Source organism: Perissodus microlepis, chromosome 6 (genome assembly GCF_051167445.1).
Source record: "Perissodus microlepis isolate ML-2025 ecotype Zambia chromosome 6, ASM5116744v1, whole genome shotgun sequence".
In the NCBI taxonomy this organism is placed as follows: Eukaryota; Metazoa; Chordata; class Actinopteri; order Cichliformes; family Cichlidae; genus Perissodus; species Perissodus microlepis.
This window is the reverse complement of record NC_140466.1, coordinates 23,767,208-23,779,000: the sequence shown is the minus strand read 5'-3', so window position 1 is coordinate 23,779,000 and position 11,793 is coordinate 23,767,208. Positions and strand designations below refer to the sequence as shown.

The window sequence follows — 11,793 nt, the reverse complement described above, 5'->3', positions numbered from 1 at the left end:
GCTGAGAAGAGTTATCCTTCCATCCTCTTGAAATAATTTGGGGACAGAGGAGCGTGAATAAAGAAAAGCACAAAATGTTAACATTTTATTTACAAAGTTGTTTTTTTGTCATACAGAAAGTAAAAATGTAGCTACAACCTTGATTTGTGCAACAGGCAGCCACACTAAAAATCATGGCTCGCTGGTTGCACAGCTGCTATAGCAATAATTTTATTGGGAAAAATAAGGAACGGAGAAAAAAAAAATTAAAAGACAAAAAAGAGAAATAATAAACCCAACAACAAAAATTATTCATCCAACAAAATATTAAAAGCACAGACCCAAAACTAGATACCAGTCCCAAAGTCCTCACACGGGAATACATAAAGAGGGATCGACAGTGAAATTGTGGAATGCTGAGTGGTGGGCTGCCTGAGAACCTCGGGGGCCGTGAGTGGGGTGAGGTGGAGGGTGTTGGGTGGCTCTCAGTTCCATGGGGGGCAGGGGGAGAAAAAAAAAAAAAAAAAAAGAGGGGGTGGGGGGCAGCTCCACTCTGCCCACCCATTCGGTACAGTCTAGCCCCATAAAAAGAGCTCAGCGCTGGGGAGGGGGGTTGACGTGGATTACAAAGGCGGTGTGAGTTGTAGGAGGGTGGACGTTCGGGTTTGTGGGGGAGAGGAGGGGTAACTCGGTAGGCTCTCGTTTTCAACTTTAGCTCTTAGTCGTCGTCTTCGTCATCGTCCTCGTCGTCCTCATCCTCTGGGTCTCGCTTTCTCTTCTCGCCTTTGCCGGTTTCTGCTTCTGAAGGTAAAGAAGAAAACTGTGTTGTGATAAGGAGCCAAAACTACACAAATTCTTGCATCTGCAAGCATGAATACAGTAATCCTCCACCCGTTTTAAATAGCTTCAATCTCTACATTTATCACACTCTGTGGGCAGTGCGTAATAATGGTCACTATCACGTTGCTGTCCCTACATGTTATAATGGTGCGTGATTACGAGCACAAAATAAAGCGGAAGAAATGCATCTTCAGTCCCGCCCTCGTGCAAGATTTTGTTTTTAGTTAAGTGACTAACACTCTCACATCACATGTTATTTGGGATTGACTGAGCACTACTGTTATTTTAGTTATAAAGATAAATGTCAGTAACAGGTGATCACTAAAGCAGTAATCTCTAAACAGATGCAAAATCAAGAAGACAAGATAGATCTATATTCTGTGTACCAGGTGAAGGGTTCCCACATTGCTGACGGAGTCGTGAAGAACTACATGCCCTACATGGTGTAACAGCTGGTGTTGTATCACTTGACAACTCAAGTCAAGTCATGCATGTAAATATGTTTCAAGTGTTTTTCATTTCTTTGTTTCAAAATTGATTGACATTTTTGGAAGATTTCTGATGTTTTTAATGCTTTTTATAGTTGGGTATGATCTATAAGTTAATAATTTTCCATTGTTTTATACCTTTGTTGCATAAATATCTTAGAGAGGGAGTGTTTGAAAGAGAATATTTTTGTTTTGGCAATTAGAATGGCCCGAAGTGAGTCAGTAAATGACGCTGAATAACTTTCAACATGTATCATCAAAATGTGTGGAGAGGAGGGTTAATATGGTTAATACTTCCACTTCAAAGAGAAACTTTATGAGTTGGTAAAGTTTGTCACCTGTATGTTGTGTTCAATTTAGTGGCACTTTTCCAAGACATAAGTCTATTTTATTTCATCTTACAGAACAAAAAAAACAACAAGTTGTCTCACCCCTGAATTAAGTGTCGGCCTTGAGTTGTGCAGAGATATCGAGAGACTTCGACTGACTCTTGTAGTGATGTTTGAGCCAAAATTGTGAGTAAATTTACTTTAAGAAGTTACATACCATCTTCATCTTCATCCTCATCTTCATCCTCTTCATCTACTTCTCCATCCTGACCAAAGTCTTCCTCCTATGTGAACAACATTTTACACGTTAAAAAAAAAAATGAGACGGTGCATCGACCCGCTTTAACGACAGCTCCACCAAGCTCGTTTCATTTTTCACCTCATCTTCACCACTGCCTTCCTCGTCATCCTCCTCTCCTTCTACCTCCTCTTCGTCCTCCTCATCGTCCTCTTCCTCATCGAAGTCCTCCTCCTCTCCGTCCTCGTCTTCTTCCTCCTCTCCTTCTGCGACACAAAAGTGAAAAAGAACAATCAGTCGACCGCAAAGTGAGAGCGCACGGAGGCTAATCACGACGATTGCTTTCACATTTTCACTTTACAGAAATGAGAGAGCGATTGCCGTTACTCAGCCGTGGAGCCGTTTCTAAATAAGATACTGCGGTGCACGCATTTTTCATAATGAGCGAACATGTCACCAGAGCAATGGCATGAATGATCGAGGAGTCTTTAATTGTTCTTGAACAACAATGGGGCGTTCCAACACAGAGATAAAACCTCATTTACGGTCTGTTCGTTGGATTTGACAACCAAAAAATACCTGTTCTTATTTTTACTACAGCAGAGACGGGAAAGCACAACTTCATACCTTCATCTTCATCATCGTCTACACCGTCTCCGTCCACCTCTCCATCAGAGTCTGAGGCTTCCCTGTCCTCCATGTCATAACCATCCAGGTAGGTGAGCTGGGGCAGCAGCTTGAACACGCTCTCTCTGTAGTCGTTCAGGTTTGTCACTTCACAGTTGAACAGGTCCAAACTCTTCAGGTTGTCCAGCTTTTTCTGTTGGCAAGAAGAGAAGAGAAATGCTGTGATGAGACTGTCGCTGAAATGTGGTAGTAATGGTACTAGGCTCCAGTTTACGTGTGACAATGAGATATAATGTGAGACGACAGAGATCCGTCTGTCTGAAGTTTGAGAGACCATTAATTACTGAATGGGTTATCCCTTAAAATACCTCTGGCTATGAGTGGAGTAATCAAAACAAAGCTGCTGAAACCTCACTTCCCAATATAAATCCTAATGTTTTGGTTTGATTATGATGAACACTGCATTAGCTGGTTTACTCTTTGTGAAGTGTGTAGCATGTAAATGACCCCCAAAACACATGTGAACACATACCAATGGTTCCAATGTGCTGATGTCTTTCAATTTGTTGCCACTCAGGTTTAGATGTGTGAGGTTGGGTAGTTTTTCTGCTAAAACATCAAGCCCGCCGCTGATCCTGTTGTCGCTCAACTCCAGCTGAATGAATGACAGTAAAAAGAGAGATTAGTCCAGATGGTTCTTTGCACATTTTATTTTCCCCCCTCCTTTCTTTTTTGTCATGAATATATGAGAGTGAATAATCACTCCCGCTTACCTTTTTCAGTTTTCCTAGTTTGGGCAGATTAGAGACTGAGATTAAGCCGACATTTATCAAACTGAGGAACTCCAGGTTGACAAATTCAGCTGTGAGACCTTCGATTTTTCCTTCAACTGATCGACAATTGTCCAGGACAAGTTCTCGTACCTGGAATTGAAAAAACAAACAAATAGTATTATTTTAAAATTACCTGTACTTTTTAATGCATTTGCAAGTACTACAACTACTTGCAAAACTTTTATAACTTAAGTGTATTTTAAAACAGACCAAATGTTAAATATTCCAAAATATATTTTGCAAATATTATTAATTTTTTTCCAAACAAAATAATTAAGAAAGGCGTTCGGGGAACATAGCAGCCCTAACGTATTAATAATCAGTGGGTGGTGGTGTTTGTAAAATGGCCCTTCACTTTGTGTAAAATGATTACAGGCGTTTTATAGTTGCTTAAAATATTAGAAAAAACAACTCTGAAGGCGGAGTTACTTTGACTCCGTTAAAGCTCACACTGGTTGCGTAAGTCATTGTTAAACGTTACCAAAAAAGTTCTTGTCAAGCGTCAAAGACAGCCGTTTCTCGATTAAAAACACCAAAATGGATACTCAGTCTCTATCTAAAAACACTTTGCTATCACTGTGTGCTTCGTTTAACCGACCGCTACAGGTCGTCTATTGATTTCTTTGAAACGAGGAAGAGCAAAGCAGCGGCTTCCTATGGCCTGCTGATGCAGTCACTAATGACAAATGCAATGATTTTGTGAGCTAGCTAGCTACAGGCTAGCCATTGCCCCTTTTAAACGCTGCCGTGCCGTAGAGGAGCAGCTAGAGAGGTCTGTCTGCCCGCCATTAGCCAACCCAACAGCAACGGAAAGGATTGCGAATACACCCTTAGTAAAGAGATTCCTTTTTTCTTTCGTTAAACCAGCTTTCATGGGGGAAGTGGAATATTCCTTGTCGTCGAGCGAACGACCGATATTGGCAGTTTGTTAGAGGGTACAGCATCGCTTTCAGGTCGAAGTGGCGAAGGAAATATATTGAGAACGGAAATTTAGTAAAAAACAAAGATGGAGACAGTTCCTTTCTCCCAGAGCTTCAAAGACGACAGAATGACAACATGGCGATTCCTGAGCTACAGTATGCAGTCCTCTGAACGCTTCAATGGCGGAAAGTGCTATTAAGAATGAGCAATAAGCGTTATTTACATATAACCGAAAGTGGTTTTTCGGTGTTAAATTGATTTTATTTCGTGCATGATACGAGGGGGAACGCCGAGCGGGGAGCTTTTGGCTGCCCACGCATGAAGCGCGGTGCGCCGGATCTCCGTGTCATTCGAGCAGCCTGGCTCGGTCAATGAAGCCGCTGGCCAACACATGCATCTGTGTAGTAGCAAGCGCCAAGTTTAGCAATAGTAACGATTACTGGAGCACATTGTAGTCGTGTTTGGTGTTTTTACTTTACAACTGGATAGATTTTGTTGTCTTTGACCGGTAGCGAGAAGGGGGTAATATGGCGGGAACCTAATACCAAGTTAGCTGGCTGGTAGTCTGAATGGTTCTGAAACCCCGGACCATCAGGCTTCATTCAATAAGCATGCGATTCTTCTTCGTCGTCGTCTTTAAGACGATGCACGGATGATAAGTGATACTATAGCTTGGTGCACAACTAGAGAAGAATTAATGAGGGAATTAATGGATGTACACTCCCTTTAAAAACTTACAGATTGCAACGTGTCTTTAAACAAATCAGCACCAACAGCAGCGGTTGGCTGTTTGTTGAGTGTCTCCCGGCTCCCAGGTTTTGGAGTTGCGGTGTATTTCACCATTAGCGGTTTAAGGTACGGATGACTCGTGAACCAAGTGTTTTTTGTTGTCGCTGCCTGAATCTTTGTGGCCGTTTGATGTAAACGTATACTCCACAGAAATGTGAACATACGACTCGTGATCTGCGACGGCCCGTTTAACATTTACAAAACTCGTTTGTTGTTCAGCACCAGAGTTTAAAGTCATTTTGCAATTATTACACAAAAAAGCTCCCCGTTTTTTAAGCAGTTATGCTAGCAGCAAACATGGCTTCCAAGGTCTGTATAAAATATAACGCTCTGTGAATGCCGAACGCGGCGCAGGAAACTGCTTTCTCCTCATATCGGCGCAAAAAGAAGTTTACTAATTGTGCTACAACGGTGGAGTGGAGCTGAATCGTGTGTGTGCACCATTGACCAGGGAGGCTGCGAAACGGTTAAAGCACTGCAATAATGCCAGCAAGCTGGGGGGAATCGCCGTTTCAAAGTAACGACTGAATATAGCTTTTCTCGTCTCGTTGCCCCTATACGCCCAATCCTAACCAGCATAAAGGCTCTGGCTTGTTATGCGACTGTTTTCCGCCCCGTTATAAATGAGAAACACAATCTAAAGCCCATGTGGTCACCATTACGTTAGCCACACAGGGTCACTCGCAAAGCAAAAAAAGTAGCAAGCTAGGCTAGCAGGGGCTAGCCTGAAAACTAAGGGTTGGTTTTAAAAAAAAGCACGACTCACATCAGACGGTGTCCTGTTTCTTAGCTCCAAGTGGATCCTCTTTTTCATGTCCATTTTGCCCTATGAAAGTTAAACTTTTCTCCTCGGGGTTTTGCTGGGATCTTCAGTCCAAAGGCAGAGATGCCCTAATGGAGGGAGAATATAGGACTGTATAATGAACTGAGCCAAACGCTAAGTTAGTCGGAGAGAGGGGAAACCATGGAGGGAAACGGGACTGAAACAAAATATATGCTCAACAGCGCCATCTGCGTCCAGAAACGCCCATCGCCTCTGAAAAAAGGCATTGCAGTCACAAAACATGACGCTGCCCCGAAACGGTGCTATGGTGCAATTTATTTTGTGCAAGGAAATTACTGTACTGTGTCGTTCAGTGAAGACGGCGGGGTTTTTCTTTGAGAAGTCGGTTTTATTCAGCGAAGGATGTGCACGAACAGACGCGTGTAGCGTATGCAAAACAAATAAGCAACCAAGCAATTAAACGGCGATAAAGTAGGTCACATGGTGAACTTTGTTATTCTTCATTTAAAAGTGTCACAGGAAATCTCGAATGCATTACTGCTTTATAGTCAACAGACAAGCAGTGTAATTATGAGGTAACCATCATAATGTATGCCTATTTAAAAAAAAAAATGTATATGTGTGTGTTGGGTCTTGTGAATGTGTGATACTTTTTTACATTGTAATAAAAAAAAGAAAAATAAACACAATTGTGTTGTTTCTTGGCTACTAAATGGCTGATTCCTACCCCCAACCGCTGAAAAGTAGGGCTATATGTGGTTTGCCTTAAAGAGAGCATTGTATATACACATATGGACGGGTAGGGCACCCCACACAACCCCTCCTCTTTACTTCCTGACACTCTCCAGCGTTGAAGTAGAAAATCTACTATGTTTGTAGTTTTTTTCTGTTTTATTCTAAATTAATCAGTGAATAAGCTTTAATACTATAAATGCATATCAAATTATAGCCTGCTTTAAGTCTAGTAAATATAACAAATGTATAAATGTTAGCAAGATGTGTTTGCATAGTGTGCTGAGGGCAACCAATGCAAATACCCCAACTCTGGCCACATGCATGTTAAAGGCACAGTGTATATATACACACAGACACTGTTTTTAAATCAGTGTTTGGTAGTTGAGAAGCAATGCCAGAAGATGGCACTGTAATATCTACACTGACATTCCTCACATTTCATTGTGCAACAGTGGGGCTGTGTGTGAATGACAGCCCTGTCTGCTTTTGGCTGTAACAGTAATGCTGGAGGGGGTTTATTAATGTGTCAGTTGGAGTTTTATTAGCTGAGGAGCTAACTATGTGCAGTTTGGGATCTTTTGAACTGCTGGGACTATGCTGGAAGTTTTGGTTGATTGTGTTTTGTGATTTTAATTTGAGTGTGTGAAAACCAATACTTAAACATATATGTTTTCACTCACTTCTTAGCACTCATAGCTTCCACCGGTGCAGAATGTCTGTGTATAGATTCTCTTCGTATGATGTTGAAAAGTGAGTGCATTACGAGCACCTTCATGCAGAAATCAGTACATTTAGAAAGAGAGCTTTCAACATTTCCCCCCACAGTGCTGGGAGCAATTGGCAGTTGAGTGTTATTTACTCTACTGGATAGCTCTTTTCTCCCCCTCTCTCTCTGAGTGTCTCAAACACACACACACACACATCAGGGCTCAATGTGTTGTTAGAAGATTACGAACACAACCCAACCGAGCAACTTGCCATCTGAGCGATAAGATGGGTATATGCCCCAACTGTGGACAAAGACAGGAATTTTGTTTGGCCTGTAGTGTGGTTCACCTACCAAAAAGGCATATTTCTTATGATTTGTGGATTAATATGATGATTTTTTTACAGAAATATTTTGAGCTTTTGTGTTTTTTCTTGATATCATATTCAAAACTTAATAACTTCACATGTATTGGATCCCTAATTGAGAAACTGTACAAAAATCAGTCAAAGTCTTGCTCTTGTTAAGCTACAGCAGTGCCTTTAGATCAGCTGCTGAAGAGCTCTAGTACAACATATATATTTGTTACCCTATCACACACACACACACACACACACACACACACACACACACAGAGAGAGAGAAAACTTGCTGTTGTCTTCCCCGCTCTGTCTGTCAGTTTTGTGCCAACTCCTCCAGCTTTACAAATATGATAAGACCAAAGCTGCAAGAACTCTCCCTGCACTGTGGTAATGGTTAACCAGATAATTCGTCTAGGGGTGGGAATAGAAAACTGTCAGAAGTTATTCTGTCGTCTTTTTTGCACTTGCCCGCCTTCAATGAGTTGAATTCATTCATAGCAGGACTCAGAATGGAGGACACGTCGCAACAAGAGAAACAAGAGTTGGAATATAAAAATCCAAATGAGGAGGAAGGTAGGTTTTTTTTTAAAGATTAATCTCTTCTTTGGAAATTGGCTGCTCGAGCATTTCCACACCAAAATGCTGAAGGAGCTGGTTATGTCTTTGCATACACTGCGATCCTGTTGGTTAACTCAGATACAGACCTTTGATCAACATTTAGGTAATATCACAAATCTGTCTGTTTTCAAAGTTTGCCAGTGTGTAGCTAGGAGAAGAAAGTCTACATTGTCATGAGTCAAGCACATTAGCCAGTCATGCAGTTTGTCTTTGAATTTCTAATGCACCATATGAAAATGATTTCTGTGCACGGCTCTTTGTTTCAAAGGTGGGATCCGTCGCCGATTGCGAGACAGGGACCTTCTCAGGAAGAGAAAGGCCGAAGCAGAAGAGAAGGAAACTAACCAGTGGGTTTTTGGGTAAATTTGTAGTAAAAGCACAGACAGTGTTAGCGATGCTGCCTATGTTTACCTCTATGCTCTTGGAGAAATCTACAAATTTCAGCACTTAAGTGCAGTAGAAGAAAGTGGTGGTCCTAGCCAGAAAAGTTTAGTAGCCTGCGTTGAAACACTGTACAGTACAGTACATGCTGAAAACACTATCAGCACTCTGGCTACTTATCACTCCTCTGGTTTATATTGAATATGGAGCAAGAGGAAAGCAAAGGTTGCTCTGCTTTTTCTATTGACGCCACAGATCTGGGTCAAGGACTTTGTACTATTAGCTTTGCAAAACTGTCACAAAGAGCTGTATCAATGTCCACTGTTGTTTAAGTTAATTGCGGTGCTGTCTCAGGGTGGAGAGCCAACGGAAAAGATCAAGAGCTGAGGACAAGAGTGGTGCAAAGAAGAGAGGTAGGCCCAGGAAGACTGAACCCACACCGCAGCTGTCTGCTGTTCAGGAAGAAGTTGAAGCACTTCAGGAAACTCCTGCAGTCGTGGTGGTACCTGAACCCGCTGTGGTCATTCAGGACCAAATAACTGGCTCTCTGCCTCCGCTGTTTGGGCTTGCATCACAACCAGCTTCAGTCCTTGCTGCTCCTGCTCCTGCAGCAGTGTTCGAGTTTGTGCAGAATTCTGCTCCTGCTCCGACTCTGGCTTTTGCTGCTCCAGTTCCCGTCCAAGATTCAGCTCCTGCTCCAGATGCCGTCTTAGTCCCAGCTCAGTCCCTAGACTCTGTTCCAGCTGTAACTCCTGCTCCTCCCTCAGCTCCTCCCCAAGTGGAGACCCTCTATACAGAGTCACAAGGCAAGGAGGCCCCAGGCCAGGTCCTGATTGAGGACTTAGGCCCAGATGAGGAGGAGGACGTCTCTCCATCACAAGGCAACAAACGCGCTAATGAAGGTTTGTATGTTGTAAAAATACACTAAAACAATACTTTGAAACATTGTCTGGTTCGAAAGGTTTAATAATTATTAAATTATCTGTCTTTTTTTTTTTTTTTTTTTTAGATTTGAGTGAAACACTTTTGATCAACGTGCCTGAACAAAATAACGTGTACTCAGTTCCAACTGTCTCCGCTCAGCCTATGGCTCAGGAATATTTTCCAGGAAATTAATTGCAACTTTTTTTCTGAAATGCACTGTTAAGATATTGCTTTATATATACAAAGCCTCGTCACAGTTGGTTTCTGTTTTCTTCTTTTTTTTTGTGTAGTGTGCACACACAGGATGAGGCAAGTCATTGCTTATTTGAAAGATGTATGAATTCAAACCAAAGCTGTATGCTTATTTATTTTGGTTGTGCTTCACTGCAAAGCTTATGATCTTTTATTTTATATACTTTCAATTTAGTGTGCAACCAGTTTCACTGGCCTTTATTTAAAAGTTAAGGGTATAAATTGCTGGTAATTATGTATTCATAATTGTGGATTTATTTTTACAGAATTTTGTAAAAGTTACTATTCATCTAATAAAAGTCACTTCTGCATCATTTAACAGTAGTCGTTATTATAGGAGCCATCGACTGAGAAAGACATCCACATGCAAATGAGAAATACATGAGTGATATGAATTAGAATTAACTCGATTTTCATTAAATGAAATAATTATGTACCATTTTGTTCACATATGACATCTCTCCTCTCTGGTGAGTGAAATTAAATGATGTTTGGTCTACAGTTTGAACAGCATATCTGTAGATTTAATCTGTGGCTTATCTGTTGAGACACGTGTAGTGAAACATTTAGCCCTATCTGCTAGTGGCTACTGGTAGTGCTTATAATTTACTCATTTGTACTACATAAAGAGATGGAAAAAGTACTCGTAAAAGCTGTAATAACTGATTAATTAGAAAAATGACAGAAAAAATCGAAAGATGCGCTACTGGATTGAATGACTATGGAGGCCATTTGAGTAAATGGAACTCACTGTGTTGTTCAATAAACCAGGTTGAGATGATCTGAGCTTTGTGAGATTATGATATCCTGCTGGAGGTAGCCAACAGAAGATGGGTACAGTGTAGTCATAAAGGGGTCGACATGGTCAGCAGCAGTAGTTGGGTAGGCTGTTTAGATGATGCTCAGTTGACCAAATTGTATGAAAAATATCCTCCACACCATTAAACCACAAACATCCTGAATCACTAATACAAAGTAGGATGGATCCAAATTCTGGCCCTAACATCTAAATGTTGCAGAAGTAATTGAGACTCATCAGACCAGGCAACATTTTCCCCAATTTTCCATAGTGCTGAATGAGTGTATGTAGTGAAGAGTTTTAATATTCGACAACAGTGTTCAACAATCCAGGTTGAGATGATCTGAGCTTTGTGACCTGGCATGATTTACTTTTGTAAATCAGCTGATTTAAGGATGCAACAAAAAAATAAATAAATAAAAAAATTGACAGGTTGATTCTGTTCATCTGGACGTCGTGTTTTCAGTTGGAGAAATGTTTTGTCTCTCATCCAAGTGACTTCTTCAGTCTCTGAAAACTTCTCCCACTGAAAACACGACGTCCAGATGAACAGAATCAACTTGTTGGGATTTCTCTTCCTGGATGATTGAGCATGCATCAAGACATTTTCACTAATGATTAACTATCGCCTTATTTGTTGCAAATTGTAGCCTCAGCCATTTGTTCTTAACTTAGATGTGGTCTTCCGCTGCTGTAGCCTATCTAGTTCAAGGTTCAAGAAATGCTTTTCTGCATATCTTGTTTGTAACCAGTGGTTATTTGTTGCCTTGTTGACTTCCTATATGCTCCTCTGGACATTCTGCTATCAATAAGGCATATCCTACACTGGATAGTGTAGTGGTAAGACCACACATCTTTGGAGCGGAGGTCGCAAGTTTGATTCCCTCCCAGTGTCTAGTAAGGGTCATGGCTAGGCCCCCCATGTCAAACACCAAGCCCTGGAATGGCGCGGCTATGTCTCCAGCCTGTCCACAGCTCGGACACGACACATTTCCCTGTACTCTGTATGATTGTGTATACGACCAATAAAGCTAGTTTTGTTTAAACTACCACTCATTTGGACCATTCTCTTTAAAACACCAAATCGTCTGGCACCAAAAGTCACTCTTAGATCAACTTTCTTTCTAATTCTTATGCTTAGTTTGAACTTCAGCAGGTCATCTTATTCACATCTGCATGCCTAATGGA

At 41.3% G+C, this 11,793-nt stretch overlaps 2 protein-coding genes across 3 annotated transcripts; one reads left to right on the top strand and one right to left on the bottom strand.

Moving 5' to 3' along the window:
- Window positions 1-540: 540 nt before the first annotated feature.
- Window positions 541-6,018, bottom strand: anp32b (acidic (leucine-rich) nuclear phosphoprotein 32 family, member B). Its single transcript, XM_084931574.1, has 7 exons — window positions 5,811-6,018; window positions 3,275-3,424; window positions 3,034-3,156; window positions 2,502-2,694; window positions 2,016-2,140; window positions 1,854-1,920; window positions 541-780 (listed from the first exon to the last, which is right to left on the bottom strand). The coding sequence occupies exons 1-7, from the start codon at window positions 5,862-5,864 to the stop codon at window positions 698-700; spliced, it is 795 nt and encodes a 264-aa protein (XP_084787700.1). The 5' UTR covers window positions 5,865-6,018; the 3' UTR covers window positions 541-697.
- A 547-nt stretch (window positions 6,019-6,565) lies between these two features.
- On the top strand, window positions 6,566-10,120 carry hemgn (hemogen). Of its 2 annotated transcripts, none has more exons than XM_084931573.1 (4): window positions 6,566-8,204; window positions 8,518-8,596; window positions 8,985-9,532; window positions 9,640-10,120. In XM_084931573.1, exons 1-4 carry the CDS (start codon window positions 8,141-8,143, stop codon window positions 9,744-9,746), a joined length of 798 nt encoding a protein of 265 aa, XP_084787699.1. In that variant the 5' UTR covers window positions 6,566-8,140; the 3' UTR covers window positions 9,747-10,120. The 2 variants fall into 2 exon arrangements, with proteins under 2 accessions (XP_084787699.1, XP_084787698.1); XM_084931572.1 differs by having other exon boundaries at window positions 8,518-8,608.
- Window positions 10,121-11,793: the final 1,673 nt, after the last annotated feature.

Coding starts and splice junctions, on each gene's coding strand:
- anp32b (XM_084931574.1), bottom strand. CDS start 5,864: ATGGACATGAAAAAGAGGATCCACTTGGAGCTAAGAAACAGGACACCG. Junction 3,157..3,274: donor AACTAGGAAAACTGAAAAAG/GTAAGCGGGAGT, acceptor TCATTCATTCAG/CTGGAGTTGAGCGACAACAG. Junction 781..1,853: donor TGAGGATGAAGATGAAGATG/GTATGTAACTTC, acceptor CTTTACCTTCAG/AAGCAGAAACCGGCAAAGGC.
- hemgn (XM_084931572.1), top strand. CDS start 8,141: ATGGAGGACACGTCGCAACAAGAGAAACAAGAGTTGGAATATAAAAAT. Junction 8,205..8,517: donor AAATCCAAATGAGGAGGAAG/GTAGGTTTTTTT, acceptor TTTGTTTCAAAG/GTGGGATCCGTCGCCGATTG. Junction 8,609..8,984: donor ACTAACCAGTGGGTTTTTGG/GTAAATTTGTAG, acceptor GTGCTGTCTCAG/GGTGGAGAGCCAACGGAAAA.